Source organism: Malania oleifera, chromosome 4 (assembly GCF_029873635.1).
Source record: "Malania oleifera isolate guangnan ecotype guangnan chromosome 4, ASM2987363v1, whole genome shotgun sequence".
NCBI classification, from domain to species: Eukaryota; Viridiplantae; Streptophyta; class Magnoliopsida; order Santalales; family Ximeniaceae; genus Malania; species Malania oleifera.
The window spans coordinates 11,440,008-11,462,859 of NC_080420.1; the positions used below are offsets into that span (position 1 = coordinate 11,440,008).

Below are 22,852 nucleotides of genomic sequence, written 5' to 3' on the forward strand. Positions count from 1 at the left end.
CTTAAGAGCATTTGAGACAATGAAAAGGTACAATAAAAATCATTTTCTTTTTTTTTTCTTCTTACAAAATTCTTGACGCAAATTGAGAAGGTATTTAGGATATTGCACGCTGAACAAATGAGTTCCTTGAAGTTGAATGTTTCATGGTATTCCACACAAGAAGTTTAGACTCTTTCAACATGAATGGCTATCTTGTACAACTAATACCCCTAGACTTCACCAGCAGTAGTAAAAGAGCCAAAGTTGGAATCATTTTCTAATAAGAAATTATTAGTAAAATAAGGAGTAGGTGTACGACCCTCAGCCGCTACATTCGTTAGCTGCCAAATTTTCTGTGACACAACCTTATCAAAAGGCCTCGCAAAGATTGCAACATACATTTTTTTTATGATTTTTACTCTAGTTTGGGCAATCAACATTGTCATTCTTATCATCCAAAACAGGACAGACATCACACTGACTCTTTAGTAAAGAGAACATCGGGCTATGTTTTAATGATAACTTTTTCACTAATTCCATGGCCTCCTGTAGTAAAAAAGAAAACCACGTGGATGCAAAGATTGGCCTAACTCACATTTTCATCACGTCCAACCAGCTATCACCTTCCCTGAAAAAAGGCATCATATCCGTTCTTTAAAACAATCTTCTCTTTTTCCAGATAGAAGTTCTTTAGAACTATCTGAAGCAAATAAATTCTACACAATTGAAAAATCTTCAACACAACACATGTTAAACCCTAAAATATCACAAGGCAAGAGCTTCTAAATTGCAGTTATTTCCACACATCTTTAATGTTTGACCTGTAGAATAACTAATGGCAGCCACTGCCAAGATAAAATGTTAGGCATTCGCACATATAGCCAACTCCATGCCAATTATCATCCATGATATCCAGGGTATCTGAAAGAAAAATCTGTCATGTTGATTAGTGAAAATGTTGATTTATGTTGTTATAACAAGCTAAGAAATGGCCCTTTTCTTAGTACAGAATACAAGTTAGTAATACATGCCACGTCTCCACCAGTGATACAAACCAAATGGACTGATTCTTAATACACATTACAATCAATCATGTAACCCCTTGCAAATAAAAATTAATGTAGTACAAGTTATAAATGTGGTGTAGAACAAATTACAACATCAACCATAACTCAACCGAGAATCTGAAGGCCGCGCGGCTGTCTGTCGCCGAGGAATCCCAATCTCGCAGGCATTAACTCTAGCAGCAAAACGAAGAGAGCAAAGTGACTCGCCAACCGAGGAAGGTTCTGGGGAGATGTTGACAAACATTAACGTCTTCGAGTCCCCACCTAAACAAGGCTGTTTATGCATTGAATTAGAGGGGGTTCAAAATCAGATGACTCAATGTCGACAAACAAAAATAAATTAAGCAGGCAAGAACTATTTAGGGGAATGGCGGTGGATATTTCTTTACAGGCTGAAAATGAATTGCATTAGGCATAGGTAAGAAAAGAATCCCAAGGGTTCTCATTATCGCAATAGCTCCAAGATCACATTCCTTAATTTTGTTTAACTAAATCCCAACACCAACTTCATCTGTAAACAAATTTGTTTGGAAACACACCCTCAAGCATGCCCACCCAAACAAACAAAACACAATAAGAACCAGCTTTTAAACTACTAACTAAACCCATATATGTAGCATAGTTCGAATGAGGCTGTGAGGCACCAATCTTTACTCATGCAATTTTTCAGCAAAAAATAATTCAACTCCATTCCCTTTAGCATTTGAGCCCTCATGCCAAGCCAAAAAGGATTCTATCTTCTTCTTTTTTTTCCACAAAGGATTCTATCTTCTCTTTTTCGCTTTATTTTCAGCAAAACACTGAATTTTCATAGTGAAGAACCATTAGACTCTAAAAATAAGAATTACAAAAAGAAGATTGTGTATCAAATGTTGGCCTTACTTGATTTTCTAAATTCAGACATCTTACACAAGAAGAATATGTATGGGGAGAGAAGAAAATGCACTCTCAACTACTAATTAGGGGAAGCAGGCTGTTTTCAATCATCCTTTTTCTTCCATCATTTTTCCAAAAATGCCCTCAATTTACAAGTTATCTTATTATTACAGTACTTACTAATAATCATAGGTATATTAATAATTTAATTAATTATTTTTATTTTGAAATTTAAACAAGTATTTATACTATTTAACTTTGCTTATATTGCATTACCAAATTCAGTATATGGGTCATTGTAGGGATCAAAGCTAATAACTTTCTACTTATTAACTTCCTGATGTAGGACAAGAAGCAAGACCTTGGGAATATCCTTGCTGGAGAGTAATTAAGAAGAGTTGCATCAAGAAATTGTTTAGTAGTTTATTATGTTTTTAGTTTAGTTAGTAGAGTATTAGGTGTATTTGATGGCTTGTTTGTAGTATTTGTGTATTCTAGGCATATGTTCGTAATGTAAAACACGTTTAGGGGTATATGCATAATTTCATGTGTTTGGAGGCTTTCTTATAAATAGTGTGTGAAAGCAATGTTGCAAGCAATTGCTGATGAATTTGAATTCAATTTATTGATTGAACGTGAATTCCCCCCAGGTATCTCCTCTAAACAAGTATTTATACTATTTAATTTTGCTTATATTGCATTACCAAATTCAGTATATGGGTCATTGTAGGGATCAAAGCTAATAACTTTCTACTTATTAACTTCCTGATGTAGGACAAGAAGCAAGACCTTGGGAATATCCTTGCTGGAGAGTAATTAAGAAGAGTTGCATCAAGAAATTGTTTAGTAGTTTATTATGTTTTTAGTTTAGTTAGTAGAGTATTAGGTGTATTTGATGGCTTGTTTGTAGTATTTGTGTATTCTAGGCACATGTTTGTAATGTAAAACACGTTTAGGGGTATATGCGTAATTTCATGTGTTTGGAGGCTTTCTTATAAATAGTGTGTGAAAGCAATGTTGTAAGCAGTTGCTGATGAATTTGAATTCAAATTATTGATTGAACGTGAATTCCCCCCAGGTATCTCCTCTCCCCTCCTCCCCTCTATTTCTTCTAACCTCTCCCATTGCTGCAGAACCTCAATGCTGGCCCTGGCATCATTTGGCATCAAGCACACCATGATCACCATGCAGCCATTCAAAGTCAGAATTCCCAGAAATTCACACTGTAGCACTGCCAAAACAAGCTCCCAAATACACATAATGCTCTACTAACTAAACACATAATAAACTACCAACTTAACATTTCCTTGACCCAACTCTTCTTAATTATTCTCCAGCAAGGATATTCTCAAGGTCTCGCTTATCATCTGTCCTACTTTACTTCCATAATAACAAGTAGTGAGACATATATTCAAAGTATATAACCCTATTGAAAACTAATGCATTTTTTTAGGGAGACATAAATTCAAATATGTTATAATTTCATAAAAAGTGGCATGTGCATAACTTTCTTCATCACAAATTTCTGAGCTTTCTTTGTTATTTAAAAAAAAAATAGAAGCACATGGAAAGTTTAAATCATTCAACATTTTTTGACCCCATAGCTAAAATTTTAGCTCTTCCATTGCCTGGATTACCTATAATTAAAATCAATTAAACTATTCCCTTTTTACCCCTCTATAAATATGACCAGCCAAACTCCATTTTGGAAAATCCATGCATTTTTAAATTTTTACAGCTCTAGAATCATCAACAAAAAGGTGGAAACAAAAAACATAAAAAAGAAATGTCAAGCTGTTCAATGAAGATTTTACCTGGAGGAGATAAGTAAGTTTTGAGTTCCTAAATGGAACATGGTCCTCTTTCTTTGCCAAAGCAAAAATAACATCGCTCAAGGAAGATAAACTTTTATTAATGGCCTGATTTAATTAAAAATAATAATAATCAGCAAATTGATTTTGCTAATTTGAAAACCTAAAACAAATCAAGACTGGAAAGAAAAAGATTTCCAGAAAGAAAACCTGAGTTTCCTTCAACCGATCACCCGTTGCCCCACTTCTTGAAAGTCGCTCACTACCAGCAAGATCAATGAGATTTAAGACACCCTGTACTTGCTGTTCAGTGCTCTGGCAAATACCCCAAAAAAACGCATCAGCAAATAAACGAAAGGAGGCAAAAAAGGGAGGTAGGGCAAATACACAAAAATATTATGGTGCAAAACACAAGTCCTTTTACCTCATTTACCCCAGAAATTCGCAATGTAAAGACAAAATGACTTCTTGATGATTGGTCATTCATTTGTGTCTTTCCAACAGACCTAAGTAAACAAAAATGTGACAAATCTCTTTAATACCAAACTTATTCATCAAGGAACATGAATTTCTAAAACATACTCGAGGATATTACACATTCGAACTTCACCATAAAAACAATGCCATTAGCATGCATATTACACAAACAGATGAACTTTTTTCTTGCATTTTTCAATGACAAAAAATTATGCAACTTTTCCCATTCAACCTATCTACCACATTATGTTCAAGTGAGTTAAACAGAACTATATTTTTCTTTTAACAAATGTGAATTTTCAAACAAAGTCATAATAGCAAGCAGATTTGGAATCAAGAAAATGAAACAACATATAATCAATATCTTTTCCATCGTAGTCACTATCATTATGCTAGAAGTGATAGAATTATGAAATTTTAAGAACTATTAATGGGTCTTCTTCTAAGGCATTCACCTGCTTTGTGCAGCCTGCTTAAGAAGGGAAGAAATTTCATTTATACTGCAGACATCAACGATGATAAGATCAGACACTTGTGTGTTTCCATTTGCATCATGTTTGATAACATATTGCTTTCCAGAAACTCCATTTTCTGAACGGGCCATGTCAACACTAGTTGGTCGATTTGTTGATAACAAATCACGAATAGTTTCATTATATATTTCCAACATTGAGGCCTAAAAATTGAGGAGCACGAAACATTGTTAAATAACCTATTAAAGTATTCAAAACAAATAATAGAAAATAACTGAAAAATCATAATAAAAGCACTTTACCTGCATTTTGTATTTCCAACCTTGGGCGACAAGAGATTGACTAGTTTGAAATATCTGCTCTAGTGAGCGTGGTATCAACCCTTTCTCCTCTGGGGCTTCTGGCCTACCCATCATGGTATAGGTTTTACCTGAACCAGTTTGACCATAAGCAAATATGCAAACCTGCCGACAACAGATGCAATTAATTGAAGTGTATACTGACCATATCCCTTTGAAATAATCAAAAACAATGAATGAAAATTCCCCAAGGAAATAAGATAGAACAATTTAATATAATTTCTTCTCAATCAATACAAATCTACTTTGCTTGATTTTTCATAAAGTAGCATATTATTTGCCTATATCTTTGCATCTACAAAAAAATTAGGCTTTAGACAACAAGATTAATTGAGATACCAAGCATGACTAACCTAGCTAAAAGCCTAGATTAGGTTTGTTCAATAACTCAAACTTAGATTGACCTTATTCCCAGGAATCCATTAGTTTCATTTCCACTCAATTTGAAATAACCTTGTCCCCACCCCCCCCCCCCCCAAAGCCCATAATATGAGGCACTAAATTTGAAGTTGCAAATAAAATAACAAGAGGTAGGCTTTAAATCACCTTATAACCATCAAGGGCACTCTGCACCAGCTGTGATATTTCCACAAATACATCTTGTTGTGAGGCTTCGTGAGAAAATACTTTGTCAAATGTGAAAGGATATTTCTGACCTGTTTAAAATTAAATTTGACATGAGTTTTTTGCTCTACTTTAAAAATTAATAACACAAATAAAAACACCAAAAATAAATAAATAAAATTCATATAGTGTTCATGGTTGACAATGGAAGTAGAATAAGAAAATATATAGATCCACAATATAATTAAAGATAAACCAATATATCTCAAAAGTGAAAAATGATTTTGTGGCTGATAACAGAACTTTGGGACAAAATTCTCCTATTAAATCCTATGCTGGTTGGACTCGAGTAGTTCATGTGCCAGATGCTGGAGTTTAGTGCCAGGCTTGTCAATGTTTTAAGAGATATTCTATTAAATATAAAATGATTTCTTGTAATCATATCCCATAACAAGAATTGGACAGTAGAACACAATAGCTAAGTTAAATAAGTAGAAATTGTATTCAAAAATAACAAAATATAATACCACTTTGTATTAAGTCAATCCCCCTGCCAAGAGCTTCAGTTGATGTAGGATACGAAAAAACAGTGGCTTCTGTTCCGCCACAATCATCAGGTAATAGAGGTCGCACTCTGCAGAATACACGAATATTCCCTTTTAATTCCTGCAGTGAAACACAAATTAGTACCCATGAAAGCTGTCTGCACCACCAGAAAGGTAGGAGCAGAAAACCCTTACCAAAATGGTGTTGTGCAACTTCTTTCGCAACTTTTCTCCTTCTCTATTTTGAAACTCAGCATCTGCTAAGCGTTCTTGTAATTCACGCACAACTCTCTTTTGTGCTTCAAATTCTACCTTTGCTTCCGAAGTGGATAAATCAACCATCTAAAAAACAAATAGACAGCATCATGGATCACCAATATCACTATGTAGTAACACAATACAACGGCATACATATAAATTTCATCGTACGCAAAATGTAATGAAACATAAGCAGTTCTTCCTAAATTGATCAGACTCGCCTTTAATTTCTCATTTGCAGCATCTAGTTGATGTTGCAATACACGTAGTTGCTCTCTTTGACAAGAACATGTCTCCTGCACCTCCCAAAAAAAAAATTAGAAAAAAAAAAATTTATTTGGCAATACAAAGGAAAAAATATAATTTAAAAATTTTTCCACAAACCTCCAAGGCATTTGATTTTATTGTCAAGTTATCCAACTCAGCAAAAGATTTCCCAGTATTTTCTTTATACTTTACAACTTCAGCAGTTAAGGCCTGCAACTGTTCCACTTGGCGATCACGATCATCTCTTACTTGCTGCAATTCTCCTCTAAGACACGCAACTTCATTTACTAATGCTTCTTTTTGCTTTATAGCCTCATCCTGAGAAGCCTGTGATATGAAGATACTTTAAAATATAAACACAACCAGGAGCATAACAAGCAGTCTGACAAATTATGGCATCCGATGGTCCAAATGCATGGTTAATACCCACAGCAAACTTGGACAAAGACACAATTGCAAAAACAATTGTTTAAAGTTTAAAACTTAGTGCTAAATACTAATAAAGAAGAAGTATGCAGCCTCATATAAAAGATTCCAAAACCATAGTCCTACACAAGCCCCATGCCTAATATGTTCCTTAAATAGAAATATAGCATTAAACTAAAAGCACAACCATGATACATGGTTCTAAGTAGCTCCCTTTTTGTGATTCCACCCATCTATTGATAGGTGACTAGAATTTACATCCGTTTTTGTTTATGATACTATTTCAATGAACATCAAACTCAAACATGCCAAAAAAAAAAATCCTTCAACTCTAGCCCTCTTACTATGCTTATTTAAAATAACTCCATTTTGCACGTGAATTAACGGGATTCAACACCGTAAGTTTTAAGTATTCAAAGAAATGGCTTTTTTGGGAGGTGCACAATAAAATTGTTATACCAGCAACATAATGCCTTGTAGGATCCCATTGCAGCCAGTTCACTAAGTAAACTTGAACTGAAAATACTGATTTTTTCACTATTTACAAAATATGTCAAAGCGCAATAAATTGATTGAGGAAGTAACTTGAAGAAACTGCAATCAGTTACTGAAAACCATTAAAACATATATATACTTACATACACACACATATAAACAAGTAAAACTGCTTCATAAAAAGTAACTACAACAACTACAAACAAAGCCTTAAGTCCCACTCAATAGGGACAGCTACATAAATCGTTTTTGCCACTTTACATGATTGGGGCAGTTTTCTCCAACGATTTAAAGGCATCCTTATTTACTATGTCATTCCAAGTTATTTTAGGTATACTCCTACCCCTTCCACTGCCACTAACAATAACTAGTTCACTGCTTCTAGTTCACTATTTGGCATAAATCGCACATGCCCAAAGGCCCAGAACTATCTAAGACACCCTCCCTTATCTTCTACAGTGCTATGTCTAACCATGAATATGTTCATACTAACTTATCTTTTAACGTCATTACATTCATCCACCTCATTCTTATTTCAGAAACTTTTACTTGTTGGATATGTTGTTTCTTAGTTGCCTAAAATTATGATCTATATAACATTGCTGGTCTTAAAGCCATCCTATAAAATTTTCCTTTCAATTTTAAGGGTATGCTACAATCATACAACACGCCCTAAGCACTTTTCCTACCCTACTATAGCTCTAAGAATAGTCTTCTTTGATTTCTCCTTCAGCTTGCATAATAAATCCAAGGTATCAAAATCTAATAATGCTATTAATTTTTTGACCATCAAGGTTAATATTTCCCCTGATATTCCTCCTATCATAATTGAAATTGCATTTCATATATTCTGTCATATTTCTACTTATCCTAAAACCTCTAGATTCTAAACTTCAATCAATAATTCTAACTCAAATTCCGCTCCATCCTTAGTTTGATCAATCAAGAAGCAAACAACATAGGCCATGGAAACTCATTTTTTATGCTTCTAGTAAGTTCATCCGTCACTAGTGCAATGAGACAAGGGCTTAAAGCAGATCCTTGATATACACCTATGGTGATTGGACATTCCCCAAAATCTCTACATGCATTCCTAATGCTAGTCATTACTCTACATTATACATCCTTAAGGACATCATTATCCCTACCATAACTCCCTTTTTTTTTCAAAGACCCACTAGAACTTCCTTTGGTACCCCATCACATGCATTCTCTAAATCTATGTCAATAAAGGCCATGCACAAGTCCCTTTTTTTACTTTATATTTTTCTATTCATGAGGAGAAAACTTCCTATACACTTCTAGGGGGGTATTGCTCATCTATCCCAATAAGCCGTCTATCAAATTGTTGCAATTGATGTTCGATCCCGAAGAGCAAAATCTCTTGGTGGAAATTCACAAAATTTTTTTAGGCAATAAAGAGATATATAACCTTTATAGTCAATCTCTAGGCATAAAATCAAGTTAATTTTTTGAGACCCTCATTTCTAACCTTAGTCTTTGTTCAATTAACCTTTCCCACAATTTCATTGTATCACCCATAAGTTTAACTCCATAATAGTTAATACAACTTTGTGTTGGGGTTATCCCACATCGGTTGTGGAAGGAGCTTGGTGGTCAGTTATTAAGTGTGAGGGAAAGCCTCACCCCATGAGCTATCTTTTGGGGTTGAGAAGGCCCAAGACCACCCAACACTGGTATCAGAGTCATGGTTCAACAATCTCCTCGAGATGCCAGGTATGTGGTGCCACCAATTTAGAGCCTGATGTGTGAACGGGAGATTGTTGGAGTTATTCCACATCGGTTGTGGAAGGGGCTAGTGGTCAATTATTAAGTGTGAGGGAAAGCATCACCCCATGAGCTAGCTTTTAGGATTGAGAAGGCCCTGAACCACCCAACACTTTGAACGTCTCCATCATTTTTCTATATAGGTATTAAAGCGTTTTTCCTAACATTTTCTTAGTTTATATAATTCTATTTATAAATTAGTTAACCATATAAATCCTTTATCATGTAGACATTGCCAAACTTCAATTGGAATGTCATCTAGTCCTAAAGCCTTACCATTTTTCATCTTTTTTACAATCAACTTAATTAACTCTAATTTTATGAATAAAACTCAAATTTTAATCTTTTCCTCATTTGTCAATTCTTAGTCTCATCCTTCTACTTGATTTAAATAGCATATTAAAGTAACTTAGTCATCTTTCTTTTATGTCTTCTTCCTTAACCAAGATAATACCATCCTTATTTTTTATACATTCTACATTAACTAAGTTCTTGCTCTTTCTTTCTCTAGCGCCAACAAGTTTAAGTGTGTGTGTCCCCTTCTTTTGTATCTAATTTATATGCTCTATATATAGCTTCACTAATAGTCTTTTCTTGCATCTTTTCCTGCCTCTTTATGCTTTTCAAAGTTCTCCACTTTGTTACATTTTTGTTATGTTTAATGCAAAAAAAAATTTATCTTTACGGCTTTTTGGACATGTTGATCCCACCACCAATTTTGTTTACTAGCAATCTTCCTCTATTTTCACCTAAAGTTTCTTTTGCTATTTTTTAATAGAGCTAGTTATCCTACTCTGTTGTGAAATGGATCGTATAACAAAGATGCACAGCAGAATAAACAACAACAAGTGAATGTAAATAACACACACAACCAGAACAAGATCAACATTAACATTTACGTGGTTCGGCAAAGCCTAAATCCACGGAAGCAATGACACACAAATTTCACTAAGGAAATCGAAATGTACACACAATACACTTCAATAATGATCATCTATCCTCTCAAAATATGCCCAAATGACATATATAGAAGTTCCTTGGAAGTTTCCCCCCGTTTGCCCAACCACTCAACGTTCAAAAATTCAAAATTCAAAACTGCCGCAGCCCAAGCGCCTCTCGTCGACGAATATAGGGTCTCGTCGACGAGACCAAGACGAACCCTCATCAACAAATACAGGGCTCTCGTCGACGATGCTAGAAGTTTGAAAATTTTCTGCTCTTGGTAATTGTTTGTCGACGAGCTTCGAAACCTTCATCGACGAACCTCTGCTGTTCCCTCGTCGACGAGCATAGGCTCCTCGTCGACGAGTCCTACTGTGCTGTCCCCTTCATGTTTTTCTTCCTTCCTTCTTTGCTTATCAAAACATAAGTATAAGAGCCATAAATAACATACTCCAAAGAGTGTTTGCATCTATACTATCCATTAATGCCCAATCACCCTCTTTGATTATTTTATCTTTAAATTTGATTATATTTACTCCCTTTAGGTTCCACCACCTAGTTCCCTTGCTTTGATTTGTGTTACCCTTTCTCTTCCATTTTTTTAGAATATATATCTAACACTAGAACTCTATTGCTTCTTTTTCTCACATATTCATCCATTGTAATAAGATCATATGCAAAATGCGATGGTGAAGTCTAAAATCATATCACAGACTCATTTGTATCTCCATACCAATGTCCTCCATATATGTCATAACCTTTATTGACCTTTTCAATGTGTTCCTTCAAATCAAATCCTAAAAGTATTTTCTCAATCCCCAATAGCCCTTGCATAAGTACTATATATATCTTCCCAGCATGTCTTTTAAATTTCTACTAAGCCAAATTAAGGAGCATAAGCTCTAATGACATTTATTATCTCTTGACCTAAGACCATCTTGATTTTTATAATTCGATATCCTACTCTTTTCACACTCTACAACATTATCTTTTAGATCTTTAATGATTCCCACCCAATTATTAAATTTTCTTATCATATCACCCAATCATTTTTTATCTTCGTACACATGTCCTCCATGTATCATATCATCATATCATAACTTTTATTGTCCTTTCAAATGTGTCCATTCAAATTAGTTCCTATGAATATTTTCTTAATCCATAATACCCCTTGTATAATACGATCTATACCTTCCTAGTATTATCTTTTAAGGTTTTCTGCTAAGCCTATTTTAGGAGCATAAGCATTAATGACATTAATTATCTCTTGACCTATGACCATCTCAATTTTTATGATTCTATCCCCTAATCTTCACATACCACAACACTATATTTCCATGTTTTTGTCTATGATGATCCTTATACCATTATTATGTTTTTTTTTTCTACCAAAGTTCAAATCCTAATTTTTCAATTTCTCTAGCCTTCTCCCCTACCCACTTAGAAAGTAATGTATAAAAATTTTCTATTTAAGTAATCCATTATATGGTACATAGAAATTTAATATATTGGTGATGCCCATAGTTCACTTTGAGAAAGACAATTAGTGTTATGGTGATGGGAAATTACCCTCCCCCAATATCTCATTGTTGATATTTTAGACATCTATTTTCCCACTTTTAACAAAAGAAAGAAAATTGATGCCACGCAAAATTATTACCAAGAAATAAAGAGGTAATGTTAAGGGGAGCCTCGGCGCTACAATAATGTCATCATGTGATATGGAGGTCACTGGTTCAAGGTATGGAAAGAAACTCTACCAAAATGCAAGGCAAGGCTACTATAGACCCATCATGGATCGCCCCTTTTGGAGTCCCATATAGGTGGGAGCTTTGTGCACTAGGTTGCCTTTATTTAAATAAAGAAGTAAGGTGGTAAGAGGCATAATAGCCAAGCTTCTCTAAAAACAACTAGAATGCAATGGCTCCTTCCTTTTTAATTTTAGTCCTTCATTTTTCTAGCATCAAATTTAATTTTATGAATATTTTAGGCCCTTTTCTAACCTTTACAATTGTTAGATTTTTCCTTAAGTGTTTAAATGTCAACAAATTCAAACTCTAAATTTTATTTTGACAAAGAGATGAATAAATGAAATGTTTGCCACACTAATAAAGGTCGTGAGCCAACCATTCACCAATCAATTTAAAGTAGAAAATAAATATCAAAAAGACCATAACATTCGTTTTGGAATAAAAATCTGCAACATTTCAACAGAACAAGCCACAGAACCTAAAAATTGCCATTCAACATAAACAAGAAAATTTTACATCTTATTTTTTGATAATTTAAAATCTAGTTCAAAATTTTCCTCAATTCCATATTATAATATGAGAAAAGAAATAAAATAAATAAAACAAAATAAAACCATCTGAAAGCAAATAAAAATGCAGCATAACGACACATCAGGAAAAGAGAATAAAAACCCTCACCCTTGATGAAGTTAATTGATCCTGCAATGAATTATAGTGACCCCTTAATGTGCTGAGGTTCTCCACAATGGCTAGTTTCTCCTTTTCTACTCGTTTGAGTGATTCATTAGCCGTTGCAAGCTCTGTTTGAAGTTTGCTATTATATTGCTGTAAGCTTGTATTGTATTCTTGCAACCGCTTGTACATGTCATTAAGTGAGATTACCTGCAAAACTCAGCAGATTCAGAGGGATACATTAACTATAATGATAAGTTTGAGAGACAACTTGCATCATCGCAATTACTAATTTTTCCTTACTTTTTGATTAGCAGCCAATTTTTCTTCTTGAGCTTTTACAAGCTCTTCTGATAGAGAGGCTTTCAACTTTTCAACAGCAACACGAGCTTCCCTTTCACGTCTATGGCACTCAATTGCATCCTAACCGTAAAAACCACCCAAAGAAATTAAACAGGAAACACATGGAACATATATGCATAGTTAGTAAACGAACTGCAGCTGGGAAACTAACCAACTTATCTGATTCTTCCTTCACAAATTTCTCTTCTAAAGAGGTATTATTTTTCTTCAATTCCACAATAATTGTGTTAGACTCATCTACCTTGGTTTTCATTTCCACCTCTAAAAATATACAAATCAATAATTATTACATGAGCTTTGACAATTCCAGAAAACAGAAGAGACCACTAATACTAGAGAAACAGACCAATCAATTACTTTGCAAGCTTTTTCTGTTCTACGAAACATGATTAAGCAGTGGCCTAAAAAATCACCTGTATCTGTGCATTTTTTCTTGGTAGATTCCAATTCATTTTGAAGCTTATCCTGCTCAAGGAGGTGGCTTTCATCCCGTTCTTGAAACCATTTGATGCACATTTTAAGCTTCCTTATATGCTCATTCATTTGCTCCACTTTCCCCTGAAAATAAATAAACAATTGGGATCCAAACCAAGAGCCCAATCAAGAGTAACAATTAGCAAGCACGTAAAAATATAAACATACTAAATTGCAGCTCTTTCACTTAGCTGGGAAAAAAAGGTGCAAAATAATTAATAAATGATTTAGAATCTAAACCTTGATGCAATGATACTTCTTTCATTCTTTGCTATTTATTTCGTGATAAACCAAAAATCATCACCTAACCGGTGCTAACCTACTTGGCTTAGGTCATATGCAGGGCAAGTTCGTTGCATGAAAACCAAGACAATGTAAAACACGAAAAATTCAATAGTTATTTACTTCTGTTTTGCTCGAAATTCAACGTTGCCCAAACAATGCTAAAATATTTTATGGAAAATGGTCATGAAATCACCTTGAGATCAAACCTCTTCGATTTAATTTTCTCATTCAATAACGCCTCCACTTCTTCCTTTGTAAACTCAACGGTGCCGCATTCCAAGCCCTCACTACTGCCAGGATCGCCAACGGACGGCGCATCCTGCCTATTAGTAACCACGCCAAAGGCTGGACGACTTCGGCCGCCGCCACCGGCCGCCGCAACCCTCCCTCCTCCGATCCTTCTCCGCTTATCAAACGGAGCATCATCAGTACCATCTTTCTTCTACAATCCAGAACAAAACGAATGAAATGTAAAACGAGATTTAAAAAATCGAAAAATAAACAAAGCAGAGAGAGAGAGAGTGAAAGGGCTATTACACTAAAGGGGCTCCGAGGGGGTCTGTTCTGGTTTCGAGAGGTCATGGTGGAAACGAGGAAAAGGGTAACAAGTCAGAGAAGAAACTTTCGATGGAGTTCTTCCTGAAGTAGCGCCGCAGATTGCATTTGAAGATTTCAGAATCGCTGATTCTATGGAGAAACGAGCAACAGAAGACAAGATCTGGGGCTTTGCTTTTCCAAAATGTTTCCCGTAGAACGATTTGGGGAAATTGGAAAGTTGACGGAAGTTAGGGTTTTGGTTGCAGCGTCTGTGGGTGCGACGGGGAAGGTGTGGTGGGAAGACGGGGAACAGAAGGTGAAATTTTGAATTGATTTGAAATGTGGATCTGGCGGCACTTCTGTGCCTGAAAATTGGACCGCCTTTTCTTTGGTCCGAACCGGAAAGACCGGCGGTTCATGGACATAATCCTTCAACCGGATGCCTGAAAATTGTGAAGCATATTTTAAAATTTTATTAAATTTGAAATTTCAAAAAAATTCAAGGACGACATTTTTTTTGAGATTTTTTATTCATAAACATGTAGTGAGAGATTTTCTTCCATGAGTAAGTTTAAGAAGGTTATCTATAATTAATGTAAAAATTAATCTAACTTGTGATGTAAATATATTATGATAACAAAAATGTGAACTATGTGTTTAAAAAAATCTTAAAATTAGAAATTCAGAGATTGTAGGACTATATTCAATATTTTAATTTTAATTTTCATAAGAATACTAGATGATTAATGACAGCGAAAATAATAATATCTCAAGTAACACAATGAAATACTCATCTCTACTCAAAAATGTAAATTCGAAATTCGACTTAAAATTAATCGATCTCAAATTTTTTAAACTTGAATTCAACTTAATTGCAAGTTTTTAATACTAGATTTGACTCGATCAAACTTGATATAATTATAAACTAATATTAAATGCATGTATAATATATGTATAATGTATGTATATATTAAAAATATGCGTATAAAGTACATATATGGCTTAAATAATATAAAATAATAAAATTAGAAAGTTGATTAACCTCATGAGTAGTATTACAAAACTCGAACTCGACTCATTAAGGTATTCAAATAACTTGAACTCAACTTGAATTTGAATAAATCAAGTCAAGTTACAAATATTGGTCCAAAGGCAAACTAAAAGACGAGTGAATTAGGTTTAATAAAAAAAATCATGTGTTTGGTTACAAAATTTAAAGCAATTTTTAAATAAACTGAAAAACACACAAATAAAGAGCAATTTAAATAAATGATAGTAGGGAATAAAGATTTCAAACGTGTTCATAGTGGTTTGACAATCTAACCTATGTCCACTCTCTCAAGGATAACCACATTGAGGTTTCACTGCACTCCTTACTTTAGAAGCAGCAAAAATACCACTTACAATTTCTTTGTTTCACGAAAGTAAAGTCATCTGACTTACAAAAGAGGTCTGAACATACTTGAGATTTTTCTTACAATAAAAGATCTAAAATTTTTAGAGAAAATGGGTTTTGACATTTAATAAATTAGTTTAAAATATTTGGATCACATTACTTAGACTTAAATGGGTGTTTATACATATATGTGTGTGTGTGTCTATATATATATATATATAGAGAGAGAGAGAGAGAGAGACAAAGAGAGAGTTTAGAGAAAAACTAATCGTTTTCTACTTGCTATAGTCAGTTATAGGTCAAGTTGGTCAACCGCTTATGCAGGTGATGTAAGACAGGTATGGTTGGCCTAGTCCTATGGTCGACCCTCAAGCAAGCACGTACACGTAAACACTTTGATTTAAGAATTCAATCAACCAAATACAAACATCATAAATTATGCGACAATTCCCATGTTGTAAGAGTTTTGAAAAAGTGTATGATTCTATCCAAAAGTTAAGTCTCAAGCGTTCCTTTATTAATGAATCAAGTTTTTATGCGAAAAGATACTACTTTTAAAAAATCAAGAATGCAAGTTCTAATTTAACAACTTAATATTCTTACAATTGATATTAGCAAGTGACAATATTGAAAACTAAGGATTCAAGTAGGTTCCTTTAATATAGGATTCTATGCTTCAAGTAATGGCTTACACAATCAAGCAAGGATTCAAGAAAAGTGACGAATTTACCCAAGAGAATCGTTGGATGACTTGACATTGTTTGACACGAGCTTAGACCAGGCTGAAAGTTCTTTAATCAATCTTTGAAATACAAATATGAAATTGGGTTTGTATGCGTAGAGAGAGGGGGTTGTGTGGGTAATTAGAGGGGGAGGCTGTGACGCCCTGATTTTCCATAATTTTTTTTTAATATACTTTAACCAATAAATCAATCATCTGCCACGTCACCAACTCTGATACCATATCAACATAACCCGACCCGAAATAGAGTACCAGGTAATTAGTTCATCATATACACACATTCCTAACAGCGGAAGTCAATATTTACATATTATCCAAAATACAAATAACCAAAGTTCTATACATAAATACACAACCCAAAAATCCATAACATTCACCAGGGAATTACACAAACAGATCCCCAACACAAAATTTAACGCTTCGAACCCATAAACCGGGGGTCCGGTGCATTATACTTGATAAAATCCCTGATAATGCATAATCAACATATACACAACGAAAAACATAAATATAATCTCCACAAATATAATACCAGAGTTTTCTATTTTATCTATAAATCCATAAAAACCAACCATCACCAGCATTTCCATAAATACATACATTTCCAAAACATTTCAGTATGTTCACAAACATTTCTTTCATAACTGACTTAAAACATAAAGACATAAAACATAAATTTTATACATTCAAAAATTAACATAGAAATATATCATTTTCTTTTTCTATTCCTCAATAATGCTATAAAAATCTCGAGCTCTTAAAGCTCGATCTCGAGAAAATCCTGAAAAAGATAAATTCATATTCGGGTGAGACACATCTCAGTAAGGGAAGAAACAATATATTAAAACAGTGTGTGGCTAACATGAGTTTATATAACAACGGAATATTGAACATTTGAAAATCATTAACATAATTTCTTAAATAATTCTCTGAACCTAATCAATCACATGCAAAAGATTTAATCCGCGAAATTACCCGAGGATATGGGTGATTACCCACCCATACAAGTAGCACCCCTCTGCTATGATATTTAGGCAACCCAAAGGTCCTAACTAAAGTATACCAGGGCACTCACCTTACTCAGTAAGCCCTCAAGGGATAAATTAATCTCGTACTCACACAGTTCATGCAAAAGTTTATCAGCGAAGGCCCTAAGGATAGGAAAATCTACCCGCCCATACAAGTAGGTTCCCTCTGCCCTAGTACGTTATGCGGTTATTGCTACATCTGTAGCTATTAGTGCACTCGCCTTACTCAGCAAGCCCTCAGGCGAAAGGTACGTCTCGCCCAATCGTAACATGTTCTACATACATACATACTTCTAATATCATAATACATCCTTATTTCTATCATTATTCAATCATACACATCTGTTCATATTCATGGCTTAACATTGTATTGCATTTCACTTTAACTGACTCTTTTCCATTTTACATTGTTCACATTTCATATTTCATTTCCATTTCATTCATTTCCATTTTCATTTCATTTCATTTCATTTCATACCCAGCATCTTTTAGTTGTTTTACCCAACATCTTTCAACTGTTTTATCCAACATTTTTCAGCTGTTACACATTTACCCTACATCTTTCAGCTGTTTTACCCAACATCTTTCAGTAGTTTTACCCAACATTTTTTAGTTGTTTACCCAGCATTTTTCAACTATTTACATGATTGCATTAACACACACAAACAACATAGTTCATATCATGTTTTATTCACAATGCATTACTTACTTAACATGCATCTCATACATTTAACATATATTTGCACAGAATCTCATGTCACACAGTTTAGTAATAAAATTCATACATTTTCTGTAAAATAAGTCAACCAACATTTAATGTTTATATAATGAAAATACCTTTCATTTTTTACATAATTATCCTGAAAATATTTCCCACTTTCATCAATTCATTTTCACATATACGTACCTAATAAACAACCCTAAACTCGAAAAAAAAATATAATTTAAATAGTTGGCATTTTACCCATATCGAAACATATACACATATATATAACACAATTTATTTTTCCATTAAATTCATAAAAATTTTGATTTAATATATATTTTTTCCCTTACCTGATTTCTTGAACTACGCAAACAGGGATCCCAAAAAATACCTACGGCGCTCACCCAGACCCTGAAATTAAATTCCTAATTCTAATAAATTATTCCTAAATAAAATAGTATTTAAATATTTCTCATGATCATAATTCCTAAATAAATAGTAATACCCGTAAATATAATCAAATTGTCAAATTTCTCAAATCTCATTCTCGCTTTGGAGTAGGGCCTAGAAAACCCCAATTGAAAGTTTACTTACGCCAAAATGACGACAACCGTAATTAAGACCACGTGGTGGTACTTGATCGTCGATTTAACCACATATTTAAAGCTAAATTGAGAAAATGGAGAAAAGTTACCTTTCCCCATGAGCAGTGCCTAAGTCGTTCTCATGAAAAATTTACTCCAGTAGAAATGTCGGCAGCGGAACCAAGAATCCAACGGCACCTTCCGTTTCCTGATTCGCCGCAAACTCGTCGAAAAATTGAAAGAAAGAGAGAGACGGAGACGGAGGTGGCTGGCGCAGGAAATAAGTTCAGGGGGGGCGTGCCTCTAACTTCCTCTTCTTCTTTCTTTCAGTTTACTTTATATATATATATTAAACTTTAACTTATACTTTTCTTATATATATATATATATATATATATATATATATATATATATATATATATATATATTTCTTATTTCAATTAGTTTTTTTTTTAATCCAATGTAAAAATGTTTAATTTAATAATTAATTATTTAATTATTTAATTTATCTTAATTTAAATGAATTTCTTTAATTTAATTTTTTTTCTTTTTCCCACGCCATTCCTTTTATTTATTTATTCCTTATTTTATCTTTTTTTTTATTTTAATCATTTTAATTTTTTAGGTCTTTACACAAAACACCTACCATGACTATTAGGGTACCAACTCCCCTCTATCACGAAGCTTTATCTCCTAGTCTGTTACGGTTCCCTGAAATAGTTAAATAATTGGGTGAGATAACTTTTAGTAAGACGAAATAAATTATTTACAGTGTGTGGCACATGAGTTTAGTTATATCATAAAATACTCATTTAAGTGATTATATCATATGAGAAAATATATAGGTATGAACTCATAATCATATAGATATATAACATAATCTTTTATAAGCTATAATTTCATTTCTCAAACTTTTACTCATGCAACCAGTATTTATCAGCGAAAGTTCCTGAGGATAGGGGAGATTATACACCCATGCATGTAGTGCCCCTCTACTCTGATATCGTTTGTAACCTTACCCGATTAGTTTGGGTACAGCCACAATTGATACTTATCAGGGCATTTACCTTATTCAGTAAGCTCTTAGGTGGAGAGTTTTATTTCGCCCTAATTATTTATGTAATTAAATTCACACTCTTTCACTCCTCATATACATTTCATATTCTAGCTCATGAGTATCCTCTGTGATACCTCATGGAAGAAAGGCTTAAAATGATTAAATGTTACTACCCATATTAACAAGGTGCACCTTTCTTTTCGGGAGCCCTCTCATAAGAACTTAATGGTTAAGCGTGTTTAGCATTGAGTAATCTTGGGATAGGTGACATTTTGGGAAGTTTTCTCAGGAAGTGTGTGGGTGAGGACAAAACACACTAAAAAGGACACGTGTTGGTCTATGGGACAAATCATTAGTCCGATAAGACCCGCCCCTTGTTGTCTGGTCCAGGTGGAGGAGGAGAGAAGCAGTGCTTCTTGACAAACCCAAGTTGGGGCATTGCAAAATGGTATCAGAGCAATTACCCAGCTGGAAGTGTGTTGAAATTCACATTGCCTGGGTTTGGAAATGTGGGTTCGTAACGAGGACATTGCGTTCTATAAGTGGAGGAGAATGTGATACCCCATGGAAGAAAAACTTAAAAAGATTAGATGTTACTACTCATATCAACAAAGTACACCTTTCTTTTTAGGAGTCTTCTCATAAGAACTCCACGGTTAAGAGTGCTTAACTTGGAGTAATCTTGGGATGGGTAACCTTTTGGAAAATTTTCTCAAGAAGTGTGTGAGGACAAAACACACTGAAAAAAACACGTGTTGATTTGTGGGGCCAATCATTAGTCTGATAAGACCCGCCCCCTTGTTGTCTGGTCTAGGTGGAGGAGGAGAGTTGTAGTACTCAATGGCAGACCCAGGTCGGGGCGTTACATCCTCAGTATCTTATACATGTGCTATCTGTAACTTATGACTGCCCTGAAGATATTACCACGTTATGCTTCCCTCCATAACGGGTTGTGCAGTCCAAAGGCTGGATCTAAATTGTGGTTGGCCTACTCGGTTGGATCAAAATAAGGAATCTATCTGTCCGTTTGTAGTACAATTGGCCTGCCCACTCCTGGTTCGGACGCCAGGTGGCAAAACTACCTTTCTCACTAGCTTAATCGACTATCACGCCACACTCTCCACGAGACCGCATGGTTGCACTTATCACCTCACTAGCAACAGTACCATGCTCTCTATCAACAACAGTCCATCAGGGTTATCATTTCCATATTTCCATATTCACATTTCAGTATATTCGTTCATCTCATCACATAAGTAATATTCTCATCATTTTCTTTTTCATCATTTCAGTACATATTCCATTCTCATAATAGTATATATCTCATTTCATGTATTTCAATGAAAACATACTTGTATAATACATTTATCATTACCCAGTAAAATACACCTCTATTTCAAAGTTCATCATTTATTAGAAAATACTCATCGTATAACACTTCCATCATTTATTAGTACAAAACACATTTCTCAATTTCTAACACTTTCTTAGTATAAATTTATTATTTCAAAATTCCTCATGCCACACAATTTTTCACCTGATATTTATATTATAATTATCACAGTGACTATATCATAATCTCATTTTCACATATTTACTCAACGAGTAGTTTCTAAAAGAATAACCGTTATAATTTATTTCCCTTACCTGACTTACTGAGAGACCTGCTAAAATACCTAATCCCACGCCCGCTGTAAAGACTCGAACTCGAGTGGGTTCTTACATATAAATTTTTCAGCGGACGCAAATAAATCTAAATTATTTTTATTACCAGCGCACTAATTAACTTTATTACAAATATATGTCTCAACTATTAAAATGCAAATTTCTAAAATTCTAAAATACACAAACATATTGTAAATTGTATTATGTTAAATTTTTATTCTACTATACTCTTTTTATTCTCGCTCATGTACTTGCTACGCCATATTTCTAGTATACTCTTCAAAATGATATGAAATGTAAAATAATGATCGGGGTGAGACGACGTTCAGTAAGTAAATAAGATTATTATTAGTGTGCGGCCAAAATGAGCTTTCATAATATTTTAATTTCGTAAAATAACATTTAATGCTATAACTTCAAAATTATTTTAAAAATAAATGTAAATTTAAAAATTTATGTATAAAACTTTTACTATCATCTATAGTAATAAAATTTTATAATCATATATTATAACTGTTAAACTGAATATTTTAACTTTTAAAACTATAACTATAATACTCAATCATGTATATATATACTTTTCCTTATTAAATCATTATCTAGGCACAAAAATGTTCTCGTTCATATAAACATATATTTTTTCTTCAATTCATCAATAGCTATATATACGTAATTAAATATGTATATATATGTACTGCAAAAACCACCTTTGGGCTTGTTAATTGTAAGTCATGTTTATCCCATGATTAGATTGTGCAATCCAAAGACTAGACTTAACTGGCTGACCGACCAAACTAAATCAACATACATCATCATTAAGTGAAATTTTCCCTATTAAACCCTGATCTGACCCAGGTGTGCACTCAAGAGAAATCAACTACCATATAAAATCACTATGTAAACAGTGTGGGTGCACTTTAATTTGTTTAAACTTTAAGTTGCGGTACCGAGCATTCGTAATTTTCTATATCGTCTGTGTCATAAGGGGTTTTGAAAATATTTTATTATAAAATTTATAAAATTACAATAATATCATGAAAATCTCATTTTTACTCATATTTTCGTGAAATACGCAACGTAAAAATCAACTATTGTCATTTTTACTCATATTTTCGTGAAATATGTAACGTAAAAATAAGCTTATGCCACACAATTTTTGTGTTAAAAATATTTTTTTGAATAAAAATTAATGTTGTAAAATACCCGAAGGGTTTAGAATATTTCTTGACTAAAAAATAAATGCAAATGTATTAAAGATAAAACTA

At 33.7% G+C, this 22,852-nt stretch overlaps 1 protein-coding gene across 1 annotated transcript; it reads right to left on the reverse strand.

The window, feature by feature from the left end:
- Positions 1 to 899: 899 nt before the first annotated feature.
- Positions 900 to 14,715, reverse strand: LOC131154358 (kinesin-like protein KIN-14C). The gene is made up of 17 exons (XM_058107072.1): positions 14,410 to 14,715; positions 14,066 to 14,314; positions 13,527 to 13,671; positions 13,265 to 13,374; positions 13,054 to 13,173; positions 12,757 to 12,960; positions 6,794 to 7,003; positions 6,631 to 6,705; positions 6,347 to 6,493; positions 6,134 to 6,272; positions 5,589 to 5,698; positions 4,986 to 5,147; positions 4,666 to 4,886; positions 4,158 to 4,239; positions 3,944 to 4,048; positions 3,737 to 3,841; positions 900 to 1,320 (listed from the first exon to the last, which is right to left on the reverse strand). Exons 1-17 carry the CDS (start codon positions 14,452 to 14,454, stop codon positions 1,141 to 1,143), a joined length of 2,409 nt encoding a protein of 802 aa, XP_057963055.1. The 5' UTR covers positions 14,455 to 14,715; the 3' UTR covers positions 900 to 1,140.
- Between the last annotated feature and the right edge of the window lie 8,137 nt (positions 14,716 to 22,852).